The sequence below is a fragment of the Haemorhous mexicanus genome, chromosome Z (genome assembly GCF_027477595.1).
Source record: "Haemorhous mexicanus isolate bHaeMex1 chromosome Z, bHaeMex1.pri, whole genome shotgun sequence".
NCBI classification, from domain to species: Eukaryota; Metazoa; Chordata; class Aves; order Passeriformes; family Fringillidae; genus Haemorhous; species Haemorhous mexicanus.
Window position 1 is genome coordinate 19,239,336 of NC_082381.1, and position 26,923 is coordinate 19,266,258.

The window sequence follows — 26,923 nt, forward strand, 5'->3', positions numbered from 1 at the left end:
AGCCCTGGGCTCCCAGCACAGGAAGGACATGGGGCTGCTGGAGAGAGCCCAGAGGAGGCACCAAGGTGATCAGAGAGATGGAGAACCTCTGCTATGAGGGAAGGCTGAGAGAATGGGGATTGTTCAGTCTGGAGAAAGAAAGCTTTGAGGTAACCTTCCAGTCTCCTGAAGGGACCCCACAAGAAGGATGGAGAGGGACTATTCACAACGGCTTATGACAGGACAAGGGAGAATGGTTTCAAACAAAAAGAAAGTAGGTTTGTATTACATATTAGGAGGTAGTTCTTTACAGTGAGGGTGGTGAGGCCCTGGCACAGGTTGCCCAGAGAAGCTGTGGATGCCCCAGCCCTAGAAGCGTTCAAGGCCAGGTTGGATGGGACTTGGAGCAACCTGGTCTAGAGGAATGCATCCCCGCCCACAGAAAGGGGGGCTGGAGCCAGATCATCTCTAGAATCCCTTCCAACCCAAGCCAATCCATTACTATACACCAATATGTTTATACTGAATTGTTTAACATTATAATTAAACCAGGCAAAATTTACATTTTTATTTTGGTGACAGATTTTATTTCTGACCCAAGTCTCAGGGTCCTGTAGCAATGTTAACAGAAGATGCATCATCTTTCATTTATGATGAATCATAAATCAAATGAAAAAAACAGTGTCATCAGCTGCTTCAGGAAGTACAGGGGCAAGCACATGGCGACAAACAGGGCATGTTCCCGACTGCAAAAAGAAAAAAAAAAAAAAAAAAGAGGTCATTTGCAGTTTGCATTCAATTCTTCTGAAAAGCTAAAAGTTATTACTTATAAAGTATTTAGAGTCTCCACAACAGCACCATCTCAAACTCAAATTTGACTGCATGGCTACCTAGAGCTGACAAACTCAGAAGAAAGACTTGTTTTGTGTTTACACCAGCTACATAGCAAATGCATCAGGTTCTCTCCAAGTTCTTCTTCACAGCATTGATTTTACAGGTGGGACTTTTTTTTTCAGGCAAGGATTAAAATAAGTTAGGTACAGCCCAAATCTAAGATGAAGTATTTTGTCCTAGTTTTCAGCAATAGCAGTTTACTATGACAACAGAAAAAAAAAAGACAGGATGTGTAAAACAAGAAAAATGAATTTGGTAATCGACATTATCACGGTTAAAAAAAATATAAACCCATCAACTAAATCCGTCAGCCCTCCATGCTAGAGGTATTCTGATATGACCCCCTGGTAAAACCAATTCTCTTATACTCTTGAGGAAGTTGTGTTACTCTGTAAGCTCACTGAGAACTACCAAGTCCAGGCTTGAGCTGCACAAGGAGAGTGGAAGTGAAATGAAAAAAAACATACCAGGTTATTAATTATGGTTATTTTAATCTAGCTTCAACATGATGCAAGCCTTTTTAACACATTTGGAAGCAAAGTGATTACAGATCATGAAAATTAAATCTAATATTGTATAGCATTAATAAAGGTAATTTTAAAAAAAGTTAATCTACAAGCATTTCAGTATTTCCTCTGCCAGCCTTAGCTGTCACAACAAATGGGTCTGACATTGTTATAAGACAGATCAAACCCTTTGCTCTTCTCAGAGAAAATGATTCCATTGTCTTTACTTCAAGACAGGAATATAGTAAAGAAAGTTTTTCTTGTACCAAAACAAGTTATAACTCATCCATGTTTTTGGTTCTTAGTAAACGAAAACATGTTTTCCCTTACAGAAATATTCCCTCTATTAAAGAGACTGTCCTTTAGGTGAATAAGAATATAAATTTTTTTCCTCACTTGTGCTAGAATTTGGTTCCATAATGCATAAATTCAAATAATATTTTGTAAATTTTTGGTATTTCATCCCATATTTTCAAAGAGTTAAAAGCTGTTCTTCCCAGAAGAATGCACAATATACACAACACCCCCTGCCCCCAAACCCCCCACCAGTCTTGTAGTACTTACTCTCTGTAACCAAAGAGTTACACAAGGTTTGTGAAACAAATGATGACAGGGTAGCTCTGTTATGATTTCACCTTCCACATATTCACTGCAACAGATAGTGCAACACTGCTCTTGACCTAAACCCATGATGAAGAAAAAGCATTAATCAGCAGTAAAAGCGCTAATTTACATCTAAGATGGGCTCAGATTAAAATACATATATTATCAACAGTATCACTAAGGGTTACAAAGTACAGTCACAGTAACTCCATTAAAGATTACTGTTCCAAATGGATCAAAATTATACTCAGATTCAAAAGATCTTATGACAGCATTATGCAGTAAGTATACTTAAATCTTGCATCATCTATGGTATTAGAGAAAGCTGAACTTGTTCTTACAGACTTTGTGGAAATTACTTTTTCATTATTTTTCCATACCATTGTGGTCACCTGTGACAATAATCTGTGGCAGACAATCTATGGTTTCTTTTGTAGCTGGTGGATGAGTCTGTTCGACATCAAATGTAAGAGACTCCAACTGTGCCAGAGCAGTCTGAAAGGGGTAAGCAGAGATCAAGTTTTATTATTCACAAATGTAACATTTCATACAAAACAAACAAACAAGCATGAAAATGAATCCAATTCTAGCAGAGTTATGTTTTAAAATGGAAGATATGCCTGTCAAACTAACCATTTCATAATTTTTATTTTTGCAATGAATGAGATGAAACTGAAGGTCAAAACAGCAATGCCTTGCTTTTGAAGCATTCTTAGAGTAGGAGGACACAGTCACAACTTAATCTACAGTGAACATTTGTTAACTTTATAAAGTTACAGAAAAAGCAGCAAGTTGAAAATGTAATAAAGCTTGCTAATCTAAAACAGTCCTTTCATTGTGCTTCTGAAAATAAACGCCTCATTAATATGTTTCCTGGCCTCAATTATTAAATTACTCAGGCACAAACAAAAAATATTAAGTACCTTGGCTACACTAAGAGTGTACACTTCAAGAAATAAAAAACCCAAGATCCATGTAGATATTTCTAATCTTAAGATAGACAAAATGCTCTGAAGTAACTTTTTTTAAACTCAATTTTTTTACCATACAATATCTTTAAGACTATAAGTCTACACCATATTTCCTGTGTACATCATACATTCAACTGTGTAAGACACTCAGAAGATATCCAGAAAAAAACCAATATTAAAATAACAGAACTCAGAATATTTGGTTGTATTTGCTGAGAAATATACTACCTGTTTGAACAGCATACAAACTGAAGAACCAAGAACACAGAAACACCAGGTTCACACCCTGAATGAATTAGTCACATCCTTTAAGTACAACTACTGTTATTGTAATTACTGTTCTAATCAGCATGAAAATTATTTACACTATTGGCCACAAAACTCTCTTAGTAAGAAGTGTAAGATAGCATGATATTTTTGTAATATTGGGAATACACTTAACTACAAAGCTCTATATACTAGAGAAACACTGGACTATACAGAAACCTCTTCAGTAGTCTTTCCTCTTAAACTTTCTCTGAAGTTACTACAGCTGCAAGCTGAAAACATGCTTGGACTTGGGTTTGAGCTCCTCACATCTGTGAACTGGCACAGGAAATACTTATAAAGTCACTGATGCAGCAGAGGCAACTAGCCTGTTCTGTACTGCTAATGAAGTAAGCCAGACACTCCCAGCTGTGTAATTTCTTTGTAACAGATGGAAGAAAAAATATTTAAAATCACACATATATTCTATTAAGTTTTAGGAACCCAGAGAGCTATAAAAGCTATACAACATAGCTTTTCAAAACAAGTGTCTAATACTTTCATTGCTTCTCCTGTCCAGATGTCACAATTACTTGGGATAGATCTCTCCCACTCCCTCCCCTCCAATTAAGATACACTTGAATTTTGAATACTTTATTCTGTCACATCCCTTTCAAGTATTTTAAAGCAAAAGTAAATTATTTTGCTCATATTTTCTGAACAACTTTACTAACCACTTCATACTGTAAAAATATGTGCTCCATATTCTGCTTGAGATTTGAGGGGAATATTTGGAATTCTTACTCAAAACCTGTGTTGCCTATGTGGTCACAGTCCATACAAGTCCATACAGTCCTCTTCCTTTTATTACTCTTTTATCACTTTCTGCTGACTAATTCCAAATATGCTAAGATTTCTATGCCCACCATAAAGTTTCACATGCTTGTGTGCTACTTTCAAGCACAAATGCTACATAAGAGAATTGGCTTTTCCACATTCACAGTGCCCTGTACCACAGGTACCTCTGTAGTCATCTGGCTGCTTGCTATAGTGTTCAGTGACGCTCTGTTCCTGGTGACACAAACATAATTACAGCATCTACTCAACCAGCCATGCACATAATCACCTAAGATTATTTTTACAAGTCACTCTGACAGGACTGCACACATTTCTTCTGACAGAGTACTTAGGCAAATGTTGTTATACAGGAATGAGAAAGAAAAACTTAAGAGTCATAATAAACTCAGTCTCGTTCTCAAGTGTTAATGTGCAGATAAAAAAAAAAAAAAAAGATGGGATTAGTTTATTAGTTTCCCCTCTCTACACAGATCCTCTTACTTTGGTGCAAAGGAGGAGGTCAAGTGTTTTTGCAGTTCTGTTTTTTTTTGATGTGGTGAGAACCAGCCACTACAAAAGAGACAAGAATCTTCTCTATACAGCTTCAAAACACTGCTTGTACAATAAGGATATCAACAGACCTCCTCCACATTAATGAAGTGTCTCTAAATAAGTAACACTAACAAGATCCTACACAGCTGGAAAAGGCCCTGTGATACTTGATCATGAATGATGACCTCCCATATACCTTGGGGGATGTACAAAACCTGGAAACTGCATGACTGCCAACTTACAGGATTAGCCCCTTCCACTGCCTTGGAAAAGACATGGGAACCTTATTCAGAAAATCATTGACTTTGCAGATATTCATGGAAAAAAACCCCATTATCTATGATTGTTCCACTGTCTGCCAGCTTTAGAGAGCACTTCAAAGTGCCCTTGGTATTTCGCCAGTAAGCACACTATGAAATACAACCTGCCCGGTTCACCCCTTTAAAGTGAGTGCTAGCAGTCAAACTGCCCCTTGCTGCCCTAAACTTACATAACCTACAAAATATTCAGTTCAGCCGTTGTAACATCATATTATATGTCTACACATCATTTAGCTCTTATTTTGACAAATACCCTGCAGGGGAGATTTCTGGCAGTGCCAGAATTGTCATACTGCATCAAACTGGATCTCAGCTAGCTCTGTATTCACTCTGACATTGACCAACCTGAAGTAATAAACAAAAGACAAAGACCATAACCATGCTGGCTCTTGATAATAAATGCTTTGGTCTATATCCAAAATTAGACAGGTGAAATGGGATAAAACAAGGTAAAGATAAAAGACTTTTATTTTCCTGGTTGTTTCTCTTCCTGATATGAGTTTTTTGTTTGCTACTCAATAGGTCTTTTAAAACTTTTTTTTTTTTAATTTAAAATATACTGAGTAAGAAAGTCAAACACACAAGTCTTCTACAGATAAATAAAAATTTGAGAAACCCAAATGTACTCTTGCAAAAAACCAAAACTGGGACAACTCACGGGCATAGATTCAAGCATAAGCTTTCCTTTGTTATGCAGAGAATTTGGCAAAATTCTTTTGAATTAAAAAGTGGCATATGTTTACACTGGTAGAAACCAGTAACTTTCTTTACCTTACGAGGAAATAAATGCATATACTAAAAGGAGCAGGTACTGATAAATGACTTCTTGTAGTACATTCTTTAAAAAAACTTTCAAGATGTATTTTCATGTTTGTTGACCCAAAAGTTCAAACTAACACAAGAACGCATTTTTCTCTTATTCTCCTGATTTTCAGATTAAGATGAAAAAGGATTCAACTATAAATATTTATGCCACAACATCACAGATATAGGACCATATTTTTATACCTCCACAGCTTCTAAGTGTCCTTCTAGTGCCATATATGTGAGAAATTGAGGTTCCATGTAAGGAATTGCTTGACCAAGTCCTAGGCCATCACCAAATTCATCAAGTAGTCTGAAAAACATGGGTTAGGAAACATGGTCGTATTCTCATAATTAATAGTTACAACACAAAGTCTAGATATATCCAATTATTGCACATCACTTGTTAATAACAGCTCGATACCCGGCCAGCTGATCTCCCCCTCCCTTGCCTCAACTGAACATGTAAATAAGATAAAAAGCTCATGGATCAAGAAAAAGGGTCATGAGTCATCAATCACCACCACAGGCAAACAGACTCAATTCAGGAAAAGCCTAAATTTAATTGAAATGCTGGACCAGATGATCTTTTGAGGTTACTCTTTAATTTAGGCTGCTCTATGATTCTATTAATTTATTGCTGATAAAAATGAATTTGAACGGTAAGAAACAATGACAAAAACTAAACCACCTTTCCCTTAGCCCTCTCTTTATTTCCAGGCTCAACTTCAATCCTTCATCCTTGAGGCCTCTAATTTTCCCTATCCCAAGCAGGGTAGAGGAAAAGGAACAGGTGCGGTGGTCTGTCCACGGGTAGCTCCTCTTTGCAATTACTTCCTCCTCATGCTGTTTCCCTGCTCTACATGGGCTTTTCCCACAAGCTGCAGTCTTTCATCAACTACTCCAGCACAGGTTCGCCCCAGATACAGTTCCATCAGCAAATTCCTACCTGCTCCACCACGGTCTTCTCCGGCACTAGAGCACATCCTCCCCCTTCTTTTCTGACCTTGGAGTCTGCAGGGTTGCTTCTCTCACATCATCCTCATTTCTCTCTCACACACTGCTTGCTGTTCAGCATTTTTTATCCTTTCTTAGTACTTTCCCAGAGGCCCCACCCTATGGTGGGTCCACTGGAGTCAGCTGGAACAAGCTGTGTCCCACATGGGGCAGCCCCAGCCTCTCAGAAGCAGTTCTGCAGTTCTGGTCCCAGCACAGTGGTATCACACTCCCACAGTATATACTTCAGAACATCCTGATGGGAGTTCTTACTGTGAAAGGGTATAAGTTCAGCTAATGTGTTTCATATGTATTGCTATTAAGGTTGTTTACAACTAACAGTCAGATTTTGATGACATCATGTGTCACAGTTCATGGCTTGGCTGGTCCTTTGAGTTCTATTTTAGAAATTCGGAAATTAAATCTTAAAACAGGCACAAGTGAAATGATGTACAGGTCTGCGTATGCTCAGCATACCAAACCTAAGACCATCAAGATCTTTGTTCCTGTTTTTAGTAACTAGGAAGCTTACCAACCTCCAACACTTAAAAGACAGCTTCTGTCCCTATCACACAGTTCCATTGCTAGCTTACTGCCTGACAGTGTAAGAATACAGGCCAAGAATACTTCTAGTTTGGACTCTCATGCATCAGTCCCTATTATACTTTTCTACAATATAACTTCACAAGCAGGAAACAAGAGTGTTGGTATGTCTGCACTGAAGTCTACATTTTAATAACCAGAAGAGAGCAAGTGTTATGTCTCGCACTGGAAAGCCTTTTCTAAACAAACATTATATTATTACACTTTATACTATTTTGTATGTGGCTCCAATCACTTTATTCCTGGTATTTGAAGCATTTTTATAATAAATTGATTGCAATATCCTTCAGTAATCTAATGGCAGAAAATGGATTGAAGCATTCAAAATTATTATAATATTGGGTAAGTGTATGGCATTTCAAAGAGAAATAAAATAGACTTATAATGACTAACTTATACCAGTTTCAAAGGAGGAAAAGACCAATTATAAAATAGGACTGATTTGAATGCTGATTACATTCATATTGCCTTATTTCTGTTACACTTCCACTTGAAAATTAAATTAGAAAATAAACTCATGCCTTGCACATTTAGGGCACCAAAACTTTCTCAAATCACAGCCTGATTTAGCAAATCTATTATCTTTCGTCTCGCTTGAAATACCTTAAACTTTAAAACTGAGATTATTAGTCCCTGAAGCAACTGCATACTGATAGCCATAAGTACTTTTGACATCTTATACAGAAAACAAAATAGTAACGACAAAACCTCTGAAATGAAAGCAGACAACTATCAAATACATACCTCCACTCCACATCCAGGTCTTCACTCACACTGGAGTCATCCTCAAGATTGTTATTTCCATCCAACAAGAAGAATCCAAGATGTACAAAATCACGAATTGGATCATTTTCCTCATCGCTGCTACTTTCTACTTCTTCTCGGTACTGTAACCAAGGAATTTCACCTTCCTCCAATAATGTCTGCTCCCTTTATATAAATAAATGAAAAGTTAAAACTAAAAAGCTAAGAGAATTTACGAACGCACATAAACAACAAAAGCCAAACGTAACACAAAGACTAAACAGACATGCTTCCCAGACTACAGAATCACAGATTAGAAATTAAGCATTTGCCATGAAAATTCAAGACATACACAGAGCTCAGAACCTAGTAACAGCCATGATTCTGTGGCAAAGTTTTGTTTCAAGGCCAGCAGTACAGTAAGCAGTTTGTTTCGAATATTCCCTAGTATAGCCAGCATCCCTGCCAGGGTTAAAAAATTTGGTACTAAACATATTATTTATCTACAAGTTCCTAAAGGCATTAAGGAGAAAGACTGATACCCAGAGCAGCCTCCATGGCAAACCTTGGCCTGAATGGGATGCAAAGAGCTACTAGTTGCAAGAGAACCTATCTTGCAAGAGAAAGACTCCTCTCATTCCTGGATATTCTAGAGGAGCAGAAATCACCTGGACGCAGAGAGTCATGGGGCTGCGAGGCCCACTTTCCTTATAGAAGGGAAAATAAACATGGATTACGTTAAAGATGCATACATTTTTATGCTGTTCATATCAAAAAAAAGTTAAAAAGCACACAGCTCCATTATTGTTCTGAAAGAGATGAGTTGTTGTAAAGTTTTCATAAAGTCACACTAGTTCTTCAAGACCCAAGAACGTGGAGAAAAAAGCATACTAAAAAAGCATCAACAACAAATGGGACTGCTTAACAATAGGTACTGTGCACCTAAGAAGCTGAAAGAACACTTAGGTGTGGCCTTTGCTTCATAAAGATCCAAACTAGAGTCAATATCAGATGCTTAGAAAAAAGCCAAGAACATTCCTCTTAGCTGTATATAGCTACAAATTTTGCCTTATAGCAAAGGCAGCTACAAAGTACTGAATCACTGGAAAAATAAAGTAAATTTCAAGTCCTAGAGCAAGCAAGAAATTCAACTTTTCTTTAATCACTGATATGGCTGCAGAAAACATGGAGCAGCAGTGGAATAGGAGAAGCAATAAAGCAGAGAAATAAACAAGTTCCTCTCAAGGAGTATATCTTAACAATTAACTTGCCTAACTGGCTTTTAAAAGTCAATATATTAAGTCTATTACCCATATTGACATTACATGTCAATACACTCTCATTGTTTCTGTGTTTTTCATTACAAAGAACTCTTTTTATGAAATGTCATACTTTTCCTGATTTGAAATACATACAGCTACTCAGATTATTGCGATGTAGTCAAATGATTGTTGCTAGCGTGGTAACTGCTATTAGATGCTATTCTATGTAGTGCTGTGTGAATATCCTACTACTGGTGATGCTAGAAACTATAGGAAGTTAGCCAATAAAATAAAGGCATACTCTTCTTGGAAACAGAAGTCTGTGCTCTCCTCTTTCACACCACTGCTGCTCCTCTGCACACCAGGGTCAGGCTCCTCCCTGCACGAGACAGTCTCCCAGCTTTCATCACTTGAGGACTGCTCTTTTTCCACAGCAGTAAAATAGGAAGGCACAGATGCAGACCATTCTCCATCACTGCACTCTGAGCTGCAATTTAAACAAGTAACAGAGTATGAATTCAAACACTTCTTTAAGGGAAAGAAAATAATTTCCTACTTTTCTATCAACATTGCTCTCAATATAGGCAACTTTTTTGTAAGAGAAATTAATCTTGTGCTATCTATAGATGCATTACAAATCAAGTGAACATAGATTTATTTAAAAAAAAAGAAAATTAGTCTGTAAAAAAGAATTCAAACATTCTACCCACCCAACTTTGCAAAAATGTTTTGTTCTTCCCTTGCCACATATGTAGAGTACAGGAAACAACTAAGGAACAGAAACCAGTCTCACTATACACATCTTTCTCCCAGATTAGAAAAACGGCAGCAGTGGCACTGCTTGATTAACAAATATAATCAATGTTGGCCTTACATCTCAGCCAAACCAATTTAAAGTAACAGATCTCAGAACATATAAGCCATATAGAATTACCTTTTTTGACATAGAAAGATATAATGGATGACTTACTCCAAACTATTTGACTCACTACCCCAAACAATATGAACGGCAGGGAGTTTTGAAAAGACAATTTGCTCAGCCACCACATAGAAAAGGGCAATAAATAAGCTTTAAGCAGCTTAAACAAAATAGTAGTGCTAGCACAATCTTAGGAAGGACAAACTTCTGCTACCAGTGGTAATGGCACTTAGATGATTCACTCACTACAGTGACAATTACTGAAATTCAAAATAAAGTCAACTAGTCACTTCAAAAAGTTAGAGAAAACATACATGTGAACAGCCAAAATGCTTACTAGACCTCATTTTACAAAGCACCACAGCATAGTTTTCTAATCTGCTAAACCCATTATGTTTAAGCGTAGCTATCTCCTCACCTACAAACTCACTAATTTCCTCCCTTTATTGAATATTACAAATGCATACCAATAGAACTTTCAAATTAAGGAATTTTCAGTACTTTTGAAAAACCGCATAGTATATATTGCAAGATTTACAAGAATAAATAAGTTCACATCACAGACTATAAATAAGCATTTTAATTTGAGGCAGGAATAAATTTTTCTAACACAATTTTGATGACTAAGAAAAGTGATGGAAATGAGAATATTCATTGATTTGGAGTTATTTTAATGGATAACTTTAAAACAGAAATCATATCTATTATGAGTTCTAATATGTAGTTTAATGAATCTTGTATTACACCATCTAAAGTTGAATATTGACTTTTTTTAACCTTTTGATCTGTTTGGTTCTTTGGTTTTGGGTTGGGAGTTTGGTTTGGAATGTTGTTTTTATGTTGTTTGATCAAGTTTTTAAATATTTATCATACAATTTCATCTCAGATGATTGTATCTAGCTGAAATACTCAGATGCCTTGTTTTAGTTGTCTCTGTTTTACAATCTGAAAATGACTTCCAACACACTTTAAAACACTCCTCATTTGCTTTTAGTCAAATTTGTTCTATTTAAGGTTTATACACAAACACTAATTCAAACCAGAAAAGGATATACCTAAAGTCACTAACTCAACAACTGAAGAACATTAAATATTTCAGAACTCAGGATTTAACTGTGCTCAATTCTGCATGGGGGCAGAACATGACTTAATGGTTAGAGAGTTACGGACTTGTCACTTGCCAAAAGCATAGCAGATGAACTTAGCATCTTCATGTGGATTTGCTGACACTAGTCCCTCCCCTAGCTGAACTCCCTCCTAACCTGTACCTAGCACACAGTCCAAAATTAAATGAATGGAGCTAATGGATATGATTCTCCTCCCTCAACCCTGCCCTGGGACCTTCCACCACACTTTGAACATACATGGTTCTAACAAACATGCAAGACTTTCTCCTTCCCACACAGCTTCCCCACGCTAACACCACAAAAGCTGTGTACCTCCTCAGAGCAAAAATGTGAGGTGGAGGCCCACACTGCAGCAATCAAAAGGTGAATTTCTCCCTGGGTTGGGAATATGCTAAAACTGAGCTGAAGGATGTAGTTTGACACATATGTCAAATCCACTTTTTATGCAACTCTGCATGAACATAAAATATGGTTTAAAGCTTTAAACATAAAACTTCACCTTTCAAGAGTGAACATATTACTTCTTTGTACAGACTAATCACTGACAATTTATTTCATAAACATAAGTACTTTTAGGTTTTAGAACATAAATTATGGGGATTCTAAGTTGAAAACATATGATTCCTGTTTATTGGTTACGTTACTGTCATCATCAGGAACATTTCTAATAATGAATCCATGTTTCTTTTTGTCATGCTATGATAACCCATCACTGTGCATCATGGAAGCTAATGCTACAATTGTAGAATATATTACACTTCCTTCATGGCATTTTAATTTTCTAGCAACAGCATTTCAAATGGAAAAGACTATGCACTAACAAAAATTTTTGAAAAGCAAACCTTACAAGGAAGTGAAGGATTCATTTGCAAGTACCTTTATTAAGAATCACAGAATTGTCAGGGTTGGAAGGGACCTTTGAAGATCATCCAGTCCAACCCTTTTGCCACCCTGCCATCCAACCCTTCTGCAGTCCAGCCTGGGACACAGGAATGGTCCCAGGTGGGTTTGAAATGTCTTCAGAGAAGGAGACTCCACGACCTCCCTGGGCTACCTGTTCCAGTGCTCTGCCACCCTCAACCTAAAGTTCTTCTTGCTGCGGTAGAACTTCTTGTGTTTTAGTTTATGGCCATTGCTCCTTTTCCTGTCACTGAGCACCCCTTAAGGGAGTCTGGCCCCATCCTCCTGGCACCCATCCTGGAGCTATATATTTGCATTAGCGAGGTCCCCTCTAAGTCTTCTCCAGACTAAACAGACCCAGATCCCACCTCTCCTCATAAGAGAGATGCCCCAGACCCCTCATCATGTCTGCAGCCTCCACTGGACCCTCTTCAGTAGCTCCTTCTCTTTCTTCAACTATGGAAACCAAAAATGAGCACAGCACCACAGATGTGCCTCACCAGGGCAAGAAGGGGAGCAGGATAACCTCCCTGACCTGCTGGCCACACTCTTCCCAAAGCATCCCAGGATATCACTTTCCCTCCTGGCCCCCAGGGCACACATGACAAGCTCATGGTCAACTTGTCACCCACCAGCACCACAATGTCCTACCCAGGAGAGCAGCTCTTCAGTGGGTGAGCCCTCAGCTTGTGCTGCTACTGGGAGTTATCCCCCCACAGGTACAGGACCCCATACTTAACACATTGAAGAAGAAAAGCCCCCAAGTCTACTATTTTAAAATGCATTTTGTTCTCTCATAGTTGCAAGTCTGAAACGTTTTAAGGACAAGATTTTATGCTAATGAATTTTCATGCTTTTCCCTCTACAAAAATACAGGACATACAATCTACTAAGCATGTTAGCTTATGAATGGCAAGCACATGCACATCAGCAGAGAGCCACATCAATATGACATGTCTTGTAAAGTGGGAACAGAATCAACAAGATGAAAGCAAACTGCAAGAAAAAGAGGGAAAAAAGCCATCACAAACACTATTACATCTCATAAGGTTAGCAATGTATTTACCCTCAAATAGCTCAGTTATATAATTCCAATTAATAGTGAAGATTTCTAAACTAGCATTTTATGAATAGAAGTTAATCCACATAAGTTTTATCCAAATTATTTTGTCTTTTGGGTGATTTCTTAGGGTGACTATATGGTGCTTGCATCCCCAATCATCTGTTCTGTTTATGCTCGATGTTAAGTTTTGCACCTTTAAGCTGGTTCTGAGAGTGAAGGGAGCAGAGAAGAAGGGCGCAGTTTGTTTTCAGACACTGCACTCACTCCTCCACATTCCTGCCCAGGACTGTGCTGTCTGCAGATGGACAGACAGCAGGACAGAGCTCTCCTCTGCTTTTTGTTAGTTTTTACCTGAGGCAGAGAAGTTCCCTGGACTGTGGTATTTCTTTTTCATGGAGCTGTTCAAGCCTGCTAGGGACTGAAAACCCAGAAGAACACTGAGAGCTCACACCTGTGGTCTGTCAGAGCCTGGGACGCTGCATTCCAGCACCAGAAGGACTGATAAGAGACTGAGCGAGCTGAGTTACACCCCATAAGAAGGACACTCTGAATTTTAAATTTTTTCATTTTTTTATGCTAGTGAATACTTTTCTTGTTAAATAAATAGTTTTTTCCACTTTTCTCCAAGGAAATATTTTCCTGAATCAGTTGGGAGCGGGGCCGCTTGAATCTGCTTTCTAGAGGAACCGCTTTTGGAGTTTCCTCCCAAATTTGCCCTAAACCAGGACAGCTGAAGAGCTCAAAGCAGGAGAAACCTGAACACTGCTTCTCATGTCAAGGTTGGAGCAATTTGTAAATTAAAACTGACATAATTAATAGCTACTTTGGAAATACCCAGTAGTCTGAAGAATTTCCATTAAAATGATATTATAAGCAACCCTATCAAGTTATTCTTCAGATATTACAAGAAAGAACAATTTCTTTCAAAAGGCTGGAGACAATAACATAAATAGGCTGCCATGCAGAATACTGAGATTTGGAAGCAAAAAAACAAATTCTGAAGAGTAAGCCTAGAAGGAAACTTTCAAAGCTGAACAAGGCTTTCAGTCTTTACCCTCCATCAGTAAAAATGAAATAAAAATAAACAAGTAACATTCCACAGTGATAAGATGCTCTGACTGCAGACATAGGGAAAGGCTTTTTACATTACCAGAAGAGTGAAGGATAACCGAAAGGAGAAGTTAGCATCTTGTTATCTGATCATATTCTGAAATGCCTGAAATTTTTATGTCTCATTTGCTAACACATTGTTCAGTTTCACACACTATTTACACAAAAGATTCAATACTAGAACAGATAGAAATATAACATTTTTACCTGTCTTCATCTTTGTGGGACATTAAGTAATGTGTGTTGTGGTCTTCAAACTCATTCCAAAAAGCACTGTCACTTAGAACATTATTTTGCTCTTGAGCTACTGCATTTCTTCTTAAGTCTATTTCTATGTTCTTGTGATAACTGTGCATTCTTGAGAGAAAGAACATACCAGAACTCATCTCATCTTTGCCATCTCTCAAGGGACACTCAGGATGGCACTGCTGGACATCAGCAATTCCAATTCTCCTCCAGGAATCATCTTCCTCTTCATCATCACTAGGGAGATGTTTTTCTCTCTCCAGTTGTTTAGCAGTATTTTGTTTTCTAATTTTAGGTCTCACTACTAGCTCAGATGAATTTTCTTGGTCAGTGTCTCCATCACCGATGTTTAATACATCAGCAACTGGTGCAGGGGTTCCAATTCCTACATCCACTACATGTTTTATCTGCTGTTTTTCATAACTGTCCTCACCCAGGCTAATTTTTGGTGTAGCTTCATCTTCAGCAGATTTAGGTGTCATATTGTTTGGACATGCCAAAGGCATTGGTCCTACTTCTTCACAACTTTCTCTATAAATGCTGTGGTTGAAAGCAGACAGTCGTGACTGTAAGTCATTAATAGACTCCATGTCTTTTTCACACTGAGAAAGTATGTTATCTAGTCTTCCCTGAATTAGATCTGCTGCTTCTCTTATCCAAGAATATTTGTCTAGAGCATCATCTTCCTCTCCATCACTGCTATCTGGCTCATAGGAGTCAATGTTTACAAAAGCAATTCCATTTTTACCATTCAAATCATTATGACCTGCAGACGTGTATTCTGTAATGTCCTCAGATTTTTCATAAGGATTCATCAAGTCCCGTGAGATTTGGTTGTCTTCTAGGCCATAACAGAATACAGAAAATGGTAATGTTTGGCTTGATGCACTTTGGCAAACAGGCTCTCGAGTGTCAGCATCTTTTGACAAAGGCTCATCTAATAAATCAGCAGAAACTTGAACCAATGGACTAGAATCTTCAGAGAAAGCTGTAAGAAAGAATGCACTGGAATAATCAAACCAACAGAAATATTCTTGTCTACAACTGCTCATTTAAAAAGAAGGGATAATTTACTAGGACTGCAGTACAAAGTGATAGAAACATTTATCAGAGATGCAGTCATTCATTAGTAATATATTTACTTTCTCATTTATGCAAACTAAGCCTACAGAAATAGATCTAAATTATGCAATTCCAGCTACAGATGTGATAGGGAAAAAAGTATTAAAGGAACACATACACAAGCAGAATTTTTACACTGTTTATATAAAAGAGAATTATAAGATAACAGGAAAACTGAAAGAACATTTCTCTCCATACTGGATTATCCATTCATTAACTGGCTAAATTGTGCCTTCTGCCACATTCAGATAAAGTCACGTATTGCTACTATAAATTACATACTAAAAGAACTGTTTTTTTACCTGCACCGTTGAGTACAACTTCTCTTAAGAAGATAATAGCAGGGTTGAATGTGGTATTACAGCTAATGGTTGCTTCATCACAAAAGCATTTTAGTTATATTACACTTGAATACTTCTTGCATAAAGGAACAATAAACATCAAATCTAGCAGCAAGAGTTAAAGTAGGCAAAAACATGTATACTACTGCTACAACAAAATCAATACTTTTCAAGTAATCTTTAAACTCCTAACCAAGGCAATAGTCCAGACTATTTTGTCCAAAATCTCATCTAAATCATTAGATGAGGCTCCATTATTAGGCTGGTGTATTCCTGGCACTGGAATCTTAGGAGAGCTATGCCCCTCAGCACTAGGAGTCTGGCTTCTAGGAAATAATACTGTATCTAATTAGAATCTTGAAGCTCCTCCACAAAATTGATGTGAGCCAAGGCTGGTTGGCAGGCCCCTCTAGAGATCATCCACTCCACTCCTCTTGCTAAAGCAGAGTCACATAAAGTAAGCGACAAAGGATCAAATCCAGTCATATTTTTAATATTGTAAATATTATCTCCTCCTCCCATCTTCTACATTTCCTTAGATTCCAAAAGCACCTGGATGGTAACTTCATGGTGCAGGTACTAAAGGGGCCAACTAGGAAAGGTGCCTTCCTTGATTTATTGCTTGAAAACAGAGGGTCTCATGACCCAGGTGGAGACTGGTGACAGCCTTGGCCACAGTGAACATGAACTGATAGAGTTCAAAGTCTCTGGTGACAGAAGAAAAAGTAAAAACAACCCTGGACATGAGGAGAGCAGACTTCAGGCTGCTCAGGGAACTAGTTAGTGAGATCCTGAGAAAATGCTTTGGAAGGTGTTGGGGTCAGTGCTGGTCACTTTTTAAGGATCACATCCCCAGGGCACAGGAAGAGGCGATTCCAAAAATGCTAGAAGTCAAGCAAGCGAGGCAGAAGGCTGGCTTGGATGATCAGGGATCTGCTTTGGGAGCTAAAGCAAGAAAAGAAGGTGTATGGCCAGTGGAAGCAAAAGCCAGGTGACATGGGAGGAATACAGAGATGCTGCTGCCACTGTAGGGAGAAAATTCATGTGTCCAAAACTCAATTGGGTTTGATGCTGGCCAGAAACATGGGGGACAATATAAAGAGCTTTACTAAGTACATCAGTAGCAAAGGCAGTGCAGGAATAACATTAGCCCCTTACAGGATGAGGATGGTCACCTCACGGACAGGGACAGAGACAAGGCAGAGTTGTTAAATGATTTCTTTGCCCGTCTTCAAGACTGATGAAGAGAGGATGTCCAAGCACGTCCCAGTACCGGAGCTGGAGAACGATCAACTCCCAGTCAATCCTGAACTTGGTATGGGATCTCCTGCTCCTGCTGAATCTCTGTAAGTCTATAAGGCCTGATGGGATTCATCTGAGGATAGTCAAATAGCCAGCTAATATCACCGCAAGGCCTCTCTCAATGATTTTTGAACAATTCTGGGAATCTGTAGAGGTCCCAGCTGACTGGACCACGGCTAATGCTGTCCTGGTTTTCAAGGAAGGCAAGGATAACCCTGGAAAGGCAGGCCAGTCAGTCCACTTCAGTGACTGATAAAAATCACAGAGATTACTATTCTGGTGTAGTGAAAAACCTGAAGGAAATGCAGCCATTGGTCACAGCCACCACAGCTTCATGAGAGGTAAGTCATGCCTGTCAAACCTAATTTCCTTTTATGACAAAGTATCCCACCTACTGGATCAAGGGAACCAGTTCATGTAATCTTCATGGATCTTAGCAAAGCTTTTGATACTGCCTCACATGGGATCCTTCTGGACAAAACACCCAGCACACAGATGCATAAACGCATCACGTGATGGGTGAGTAACTGGCTCACAGGTCAGGTACAAAAGGTGACAATGAATGGAATGAAATCACACTGGTGACCTGTAATTAGCAGAATTCCACAAGGCTCCATCCTCATCCCTGTGCTCCTCAGATCTTCATAAAAAAACTAAGACACAGGACTCAAAGGTATATCAAGTAAGTTTGCTGATGACACTAAATTGGGATGCTGGAGAGCAGCACAGGAGATCCTGGCCAATGGCAAGTGTAAGCAGTGCCCTGGCAGCCAGGAGGATCAGCGGCGTCTTGGGGGCATCAGGCCCAGCATCACCAGCTGGGCAAGGGAGGGGATTGTCCCACTCTGCTCTGGGGCAGCGTCATGCCAGGTGCTGGGGGCAGTTTTGGCTACCACCGTGTAAGATATAAAGATATTAGAGAATGTCTGAAGGAGGGCCAAGAAGGTGGTGAAGAACCAATGGGGGAAAGCCACACAAGGAGCAGCTGAGGTGACTTGGTCTGTTCATCTTGGAGAAGAGGAGACTGAGGGGAGATCTCACTGGGGCCTTCAAGAACCCCAGAGAGGAAGAGGAGGGGCAGACCCTGATCTCTTCTCTGGGGTGCACAGTGACAGGGAATGGCCTGAAGTTGTGTCAGGGGAAGTTTACGCTGGACATCAGGTAAAGGTTCTTGCCCCAGAGGGTGTTTGGGCACTGGAACAGACTCCCCAGGGCAATGGTTGTAGCTCTGGCCTGACCGAGTTTAAGAAGTGTTTGGACAATACTCCTGGGCACACAGAGTGATTCCTGGGGATGTCCTATGGCCAGGAATTAGATTCAATGATTCCTGTGAGCTCCTTCTAATTCAGAAAACATACAGCATTTTAGGTAATACCTATCCAGCCAAATATAATACCAGATGGGGAAAAATGTAGCCTAGTGGAGACAAAGAAAGTAAATCAATCCAAAATTATTCTGTTAGATAAATTTGAAGAGTTTCAATATACAAACACATATAAAGGAAAGGGATTTTGTTATTAGACTAATTTACATACAAAAAAACTGTAATAGGAACAGGGAGATAATATACCCTTAAACTGCATATATCTAATGACCCATAAAATAACTGCATGCATCTCTGTGTAACTGAAACAAGAAATGTGGTAGCATTATATAGAGACTCCACTCCAGACTCAGCACTGCCTTACAGGAAATAGACATTTAACTAGATGAAAGTATAGAAAACGTATGAAGCATGGACAACAGTAAACACACTTCAATTAAAAAAAATTAAAACCACCCCAAGATGATCTACATCACATAACAGATTACAAAAACAATTGAATACAAAGCTAAAACAGCACTATACCATTATAATTTAAAAAGAAAATAAAAAATAAGAAAGCAGTTTCAAAATAGTCTATAAGAGAAGGAGGGGGAAAAAAGCTACCTTGTAGAGCAATAGAATCACTTATGCTGGAAATGACCACTAAGGTATCAAGTGCAACCATAAATCAAAGTCCAAGTCCAGCATTAGACTATGTATGAACACTTTTTAAGGACCACCAGGAACTGGCAACTACCACTTTTCTGGGCAGCCTCTTCCAATGACAGGCTGAACATATCTTCATTATGCTCTGGTGAACATATTTTTCTGTAACAATTAAACCTCCTCTGGTGCAATCTGAAGCCTTTTTTTTTTTTTTTTTTGTTCCACCACTTGTTACTGGGCAGAAAGAACCATACCCACCTCACTCCAGCCTCAACTCAGGCAATTGTACAAAGCAGGAAGGTCCCCCAAACCATGTTTTCTTCAGGCTGAACACCCCCAGCTCCCTCAGCTGCTCTTCATTTGACTTGTACTCCAGACCCTTCCCCAGCCCTGCTGCCCTTCTCTGGACACACTCCAGCCTCTCAATGTCCTTCCTGCACTGAGGGGCCCAGAACTGGACACAGCACTTGAGCTGTAACCTAACCAGTGCCCAGCACAGGGGGATTGTCACTGCCCTGGTGCCACACTATTGCTGACACAGGCCAGGTGCCTTTGCCCACCTGGGCACACTGATGGCTCGTTCTCAGCCAGTGTTGAGAAGTACCCCCAAGTCCTTTCCCCCCAGGCACTTTCAAAGATCTGACGTTACATCAGATAAGGTTTTTTAAGCTGAAAACCTCAGGCAAAGAAACAGAACCATATTTGTAATCCAAGAAGGCACTCTGTATTCCTCTATTAAATTATTATTCAGATGCTAATGTCACAGAAGGCATTTTGGTAAATTCTAACATCCAATATGCATTAAAGAAGAAAGGGAAGTGGTCTAACAGGTATACACAAAAAAAGGAACTTTTAAAGACGTTTAAGAGGCTCAAACTAATTTTCACTATGGTTGACAAAGAGAACAACCTGGTTCATGATGCATCAAATATTTCACAGCCTCATTCTAAACATTAGGTTAGAATAGGCATTTTCTTCCAAATCTGAATTTTAATTTGGAGACAAAATAGTTTGAACTAAACAATGTTATTGTTTTCTAGTTTATTATGAATGTTCTTCAAGCAAAACTACATAGCCTAATATAGATTTATTAGACTACTTATATTTTATAGAACGAAATTTAGTATAAAAGCAAATTAAAGACATAGGAAATGTAACTTTCATGTTAATTGAAGTGGCTCAATAACGTGAGCCACTTATATGTCTCTCAATGTGCCCTTCTCCTCCGGCCCCAAGCATCCCAGTTTGCAATAAAATGGCACATACACAAAGATATGTACATACATAAAGAATTTGCTTTCTGAACATCTTCCAATTCTAATTGTTTGCAGTTGTCGTTCTGTTGATGTCCATCTACGTCTTGATTATTCAAAAATGGTCTAAACCCAACACAGGAATGTCTTCTTCCACCTGTAATAGTCTGATATCCTCCTGCAGGTTTGGGCCAGGCAGTTTTGACAAGTCCTTGGCCCATTGCTACACAACATTATGGAGGAAAGAAAAAGACAGAGATACTTGTTAAACAACAATATGTCTTTGCATTTTCCCCCCTCACCTAACACATTAGTAGATTTTTTATCAAGGACTTTTCTATTTCTCTCAAATCTTAAGCTTCATTTACAATAAGATTATTAAGAACATAGAGTGCCCTGGACCCATATGTTATGAAAGCATGTAACTGAGTTTTCATCTACACAAAATAATATTGGCAAACACTGATTGTGTCCCCATCTTAACATGTTTTCACTACACAACAGAGACTTAATAATTTGGTTTTCTAAAAATCAATCCCAGGTGTCCCAGGTTTTTTTTTTTCCACTCTGTTCATAAATCTGACAAAACACATACATCAGCTTGCAGAAAAGATTTGCAAGCACTACAATGGAAAATCCTTCAGGTAATACAGCACAACTCAAGCAGCCCTAGCTAGCTTATCTTTGTGACTGGAAAAGTATAATTAATCAAATCACACCTTCTAAAATGAAAGTCCCAGGGAGAATGCAATGCTTTATTCTTACTGCTAGAGCTAGTATGTTCAGGCATGGCCATACAAAGCATTGCCCACACACTGCTTCTTCTTGCAGCAGTTTTTCATATTAATGAAACTTACAGCATTTACCAAGAAAATATAGAATAAGGAGTAAAAAGGAACTTGAGAAACGGTGGAAAACGACTGCCAATATTGTAATAAAGAGAGATTTTAATACAGCAGTATTATCAGGATTAATAATCTAACACAAAGGTTCAGGCCCAAAAGCTGTTGTTTGTACAAATGCGATTAGAAGTTCACTATTTCAGATATACAGTGACTTCTTTGTGTCCCTCTAAGTCACTTAGAGGGACACTAAATCTTTAGCAGATATGGAACTAAAAAGTTTTTGTTCTTGAAACTCAGCAAATTAAAAAGTTAAAATTAAAGGAAGATAAAGTTTGCAACCATTAATATAGACTATTATGAACTTCAGAACTTCAGAAAAATATGAAAGCTTTTTTATTTCCTGGCTGTGCAACTAATCTCTTCATTACACTTAAAAAGAGAGTATGAGACATATGAAAGAGAGTGAACCTTGGCAGAAAAAAATTAGCAGGTATCTGAGGCATTTTTTTCCTCATTAATCTATGAAGCTCTATTTATTTATTACACATCATTTTCCCTGGAAATATTTTTGAGTATTTGTCCAGACCTGCCCATCCTACATTAAAAACCAGAACCTAAAATGTTTGTTTTGTTATTAACTATACCATTCTTGCAGTCTTTAGAAAGGTGAAAACTCTGTTGTCTTTGCAAAACAAAAATCCTGGCAACAAATGCAAGAAATAACAGGAATGACAATTCATTTTCCTATCTAGTCAGCCAGTAGTTAATATCTTTATTAAGTCATCCAGCAAGTTATTTATTTTCAACCAAGCTCTGACAATTCTGAAATTTCCCTTCATTACAACATGGCTGGTCAGCAGACTGCCAGAGGGAGCTGACAATTAGCAGCCACATCCAAATCTGCAGAATAATATCCAGTAGTTAAATTAGTAAATCAGAGTAGCAATGCAGAAATCTGTTCTCAAAAAAGTGGTTGAAACAAGGTAAAAATACAACAAAACTGCATAACTCTTAATTTCATGTTCACTGAAACATCGGTATTGTTCAAAAACAGATGTCCACTCAACAGAGTCAAGCTCTCAAAATGCAAATGTTTCATTTTTAAAAAACTGATGTTCACAACATGCAAAATCTGTTAATTGCACTACATTTTTTGTTCCAAATAATGCTCTCACATACAGAGACTCTCATCATGTATTCAACTGTTTCTAGAAAATAGAGCAGGCAGTTATTATTCTTCTGTCCTAGGGAAGACTTATTGGATCAAGACAATGAAAGTTTTCACCACTTACTGGAGGTATGTTTGTCACATTTAGTTTGCAGGAGAGGCTAACTTCTACCTAAATACAAAGCAACTCAAAAATAAGAGATGGAGGCATGTACTTATTTACCTACATGCTCAAAATGAGCAGCATTTAGCCAGATGAATGCAGAGACCAATTTAAAGAAACTGTTCACAATAAAGCTGTGAAACACAATATGCTCTCTCAGGTATTTCTTCCAGGCTAGCTCAGCCTAAGGAGTAGGTATTAGACCTGTTCAAAGCACACCCAATAGTCCCTGACAAGATGCATTTCTGCAAAACTGACCAGTCTTAGAGAAGCAACACACCAGAGAATAAGTAAGGTATAGGACAAACTAGCTAATTATTCACTTCTCTGGCTGAAGATGTTTATACACACACCGTCATACTTCCAGAACATTATTACAGTCACCTGAATTCCTCAAAAGGGTCATGATCAGGAAAGAATTTTGGATTACCAGTACTGATAAAAACCATTAAAAAATGGGAACAATTGTCTCATAAAATGCAATGTTCACAAACACGTAGATCCAGCCTTTAAGAGGCACTGCCTTCATCACCGACAGAGTGGTGTGCTTCCTCTACTTCTACCAACACTGCACTAAGGACACCACTCCCTAGAGAAAGCAAATTACAGGCTGTAGCACAGAAAGCCTCAGAATCTAGACCAAATCCTAACCAACCTGTCCTCCTCTGTGGACTTAATAAAAGGAAAAAAAAATCCCCCTGTTTCCAGGTGTAAGTGTTCAAGATTAGAGTAGATGCATGCCTGCTAGTGTTCACAATGTAGCACTGTAACTTAAGTTACAGAAATCATCCATGTTCTTGACCACAATACCACATAAAAAAATCTCAAACCGATTTACAGAGCTACATGTAGGACTGGAATTTCCTCCTCAGGCAGATGCTGGCAGGATCCTGTCTTCACCCACTGAAACCTGGTCACCTCCCTTTCCTCTCCTCTCCTCTCCATCACCTTTTGTTCCCTCCTATCTTGTCAACTCCATCACACCCTGTGCACTAGTGACAAGAGCAGCAGCTCTCTTGGGCCAAGGAGTGCACAACTGAGGGCCGTGAAGGTGATCTGAGGCTGGAGCACCTCTCCTGTGAAGACAGGCTGAGAGAGCAGGGGCTCTTCTGCCTGGTGAAGGCTCCAGTAAGACCTCACAGCAATCTTCAGTACCTAAAGTGGGGCTACGAGAGAGCTGGAGAGGGAGGCCAGCTTACAGTGGGCCTATTACACAGAAGGAAAAAGCTTGGCAGAATGTGGCTTGGGGGACCCAGAGGGGATTGGGCAAGAAGGTGGAAGGAAACAGTTCCAAGTTTCTCCTTCTGCTGCAGGAACTATTTAAGTAGCCTTTTTTTTTTTTTTTTTTTCAGAAATGTGAAGTTAGCCTCCAATATTTCTAAGTATACTTGCAATCTTTTAACAAATAATTTTTTAAAATGTTCTTCCTCAGATTTTCCTAGCATTTGTAAAAAAACTTGCATGCACATTCTGGACCAAATCTCAACACTTGACATAGAAATAAAAATAAATCCTTTATCCTCCTCAATTGCTCTTTTTCCTCTTATATCCATGAATTACAGAAAACATTTTCTCCTACAAGGCAACAACAGGATCTCACATTCAAAGTTTTAAAAGGGAATGCATGTTATACTGACACAATTACTGTTTTCTAGGTTACCATCTTAAAAAAAATAAATCTGAATTTATTCCCAGAAGTACATTAATTCATTTGGCTGTCAAATGGACAAAACCCAAAACCAACTCATATTCTTCACACCCTCCCCCATAACTGATTATTTCTGAATCAGAATGAAATCACAGCCCTGATCAACACAAATAAATGTTGGAAAAGTATTCAAATTCTTACAAACTGTATTATCCAACATTCTTTACATGAAAGCAGTATTCTACATCTCTTTATTCCCTTCAGGTATTGAAAGCTTATAAGGGCAGATGAATTAGAAAAAGAAAATAATTAGAATGGAGAATTTTCAGTTTGCTAAGCACCACTGCTCAGGACTGCAAACAGATTACTTCGTTTCAGTTAACAGAAGAAAGGCACACAATAATCCCAAAAAAGAGAGGAATATTTCAATTTAAATAAGTGAAAAAACAAACTACAGTCACAATTTCCTTCTCTTGCTTCTGTGGGCAGATTAACACTGAAATTATTTAAATTTTTTACAATGCTTACAAGCTTCAGACTACATACACTAGCAGATTGATATCCAAAACAATGAACATTCAGTTAAAATTTACTTTTGCAGTCTGGTATTAATCTCAACCTCAGAAAACCATGTACCAGAGGCGGTGGTAGGTGGTGAAGCACCACAGAGGTGCTCACTAACTCTCCAACGCAGTGGATTTGGAGAGAGAATAAGAAGGGTAAAGGTGTAAGAACCCATGGGCTGTGATAAAGAGAGTTTTGGAATTTGAGGTTCTTTTTAAGGAAACAATAAATAAGAAGACAAAGACATAAAAGCAAGGAAAAATGAATAATGCAAATAACCCCTAATTGCTCAGCAGCAACCCAACAATGCTCAGACAGTTACAAAGTCACAGTAGCCTGGCCAGCCTTCCTCCCCCTACCAGCTAAGCGTGATGCCACATGGTCTCGAATATCCCTCTGGTCAGTTGGGGTCAACTGTCCTGGCTGTGTTCCCCCCAGCTCCTTGTGCACTCCCAGCCTTCTCACCGGTGGTGTGAGAAGCAGAAAAGGGCTCAGCTAGCAATAACAAAAACATCCCTGTGTTATCAACACTGTTTTCAGTCAAACATACAGAACATTATCCCACGCAAATTCCCATGTAGAAATTTAGCTCTATCACAGCTAAAACAGTACACTGGATGGTAAGCAAAAATCAAATCTTTTTCTTATGGATCCAATCTATTCAACCAAAAGTTCCTTCCTCAAACTCTCTAGTCTAGAAATGACTAAAGGCTCCTTACTAGGATATTTGAGAACACAGTAGCAAATATTCTCATAAGCAGTATCAGCTCAGCTACAAGTACACTGACAAATGGAATATGCTTCAGGGACATACTTTCCAGGCATTGTCTTTTCATCAGCCTTACAGGTCATTTTGAACTCTCCTTTGAGCTACAGATTCCACTAAGTCAAAGTTTTTACTCAGTATGGTATCTTCTCTGTGCCTGAGGCTGCAAGTAGACTGTAGCCCAAATTCAATAAGCTGTCATGCTGGTCCACTACTGATTTAATTTTAAATTAGAAGATTGTTTAGTTGTTGTTTTTTACCTCTCACATTACATTAAAAAAAAAAAAATAGACCCCCAAAAGCCATGATCATATCAAAATATTCTGATACTGATCTGAGACTCTTCCCAAAAGAGGCAAATGATCACCACCAAACAAAGAGCAACTTCCTCCCACTTAAATGCTAAATGGTTTCTGCTTTGCATTTCCCTAAAAGCCAGCAGCTTTGTACGCAATTTGTGCCATAAATGCAAAACTGAAGTTCTGAATTATGACAGTCTATTAATATTATACATATTACTATTAATTTTACAAATAATTAAATTTCTGCATTTACCAAAGCATTAGTCAACATGAAAGCTAAAAGAAAGCAGTCGATTACTATTTTGGACATTGTCTGTATACTCCAAATCCTATAAACCTGAAAAACAATTCACAACTCTACCCAAATTATGAAGAAATTTTGCCAGACTTGAAATAGATCAAGTGCTGCCACTATAGAAGCAAGAGTGAATTAAGTGTATCCATGAAAATATCAGTGGTTGCTCTAAAATAAATGCATTGGATATATTCACAGGACAAGTCATGAAGCAGAGACAAAAATTCATCAAGTCCATAACTCCCTTAATAAGTGGAGCCCAGCCATCACCTCCCATACAGAGGTGTCTGAATGGGCAGGTTGCTACAAACGACCATCTTGAGGCAGCTCCTTTACATCCTTAAACCTCCTCCGACAGCTGAAGATCCTGCACAGCTCCTCTCATCCTGGCTCTTCTGACCAACATGAGGGCACCGAATCTCCCTGATCCCCCAGATCTCCCCAAACATCTAGGCTGATGTTTTCCATCTGTTTACTTCAGCCAAGGAGCCAGAGTTAGG

The 26,923-nt window shown here is 38.6% G+C and overlaps 1 protein-coding gene across 8 annotated transcripts in view; it reads right to left on the reverse strand.

Annotated features, from left to right (window-relative positions):
- Positions 1-543: 543 nt before the first annotated feature.
- PJA2 (praja ring finger ubiquitin ligase 2) overlaps positions 544-26,923 on the reverse strand; it is a 32,243-nt gene continuing 5,863 nt past the window's right edge. For 4 of the 8 annotated variants that reach the window (XM_059873669.1, XM_059873667.1, XM_059873670.1 and 1 more), the window contains 8 exons: positions 20,704-20,895; positions 14,644-15,670; positions 9,619-9,804; positions 8,056-8,241; positions 5,917-6,025; positions 2,363-2,477; positions 1,944-2,059; positions 544-725 (listed from right to left, as the gene is read on the reverse strand). In XM_059873669.1, coding sequence (XP_059729652.1) covers positions 645-725; positions 1,944-2,059; positions 2,363-2,477; positions 5,917-6,025; positions 8,056-8,241; positions 9,619-9,804; positions 14,644-15,670; positions 20,704-20,893 — 2,010 coding nt within the window. In that variant the 5' untranslated portion in view covers positions 20,894-20,895 and the 3' untranslated portion in view covers positions 544-644. Of the gene's footprint in view, positions 726-1,943; positions 2,060-2,362; positions 2,478-5,916; positions 6,026-8,055; positions 8,242-9,618; positions 9,805-14,643; positions 15,671-20,703; positions 20,896-26,923 lie in introns of those variants that run through there. The other 4 variants (XM_059873672.1, XM_059873673.1, XM_059873676.1 and 1 more) reach the window with 4 other exon arrangements.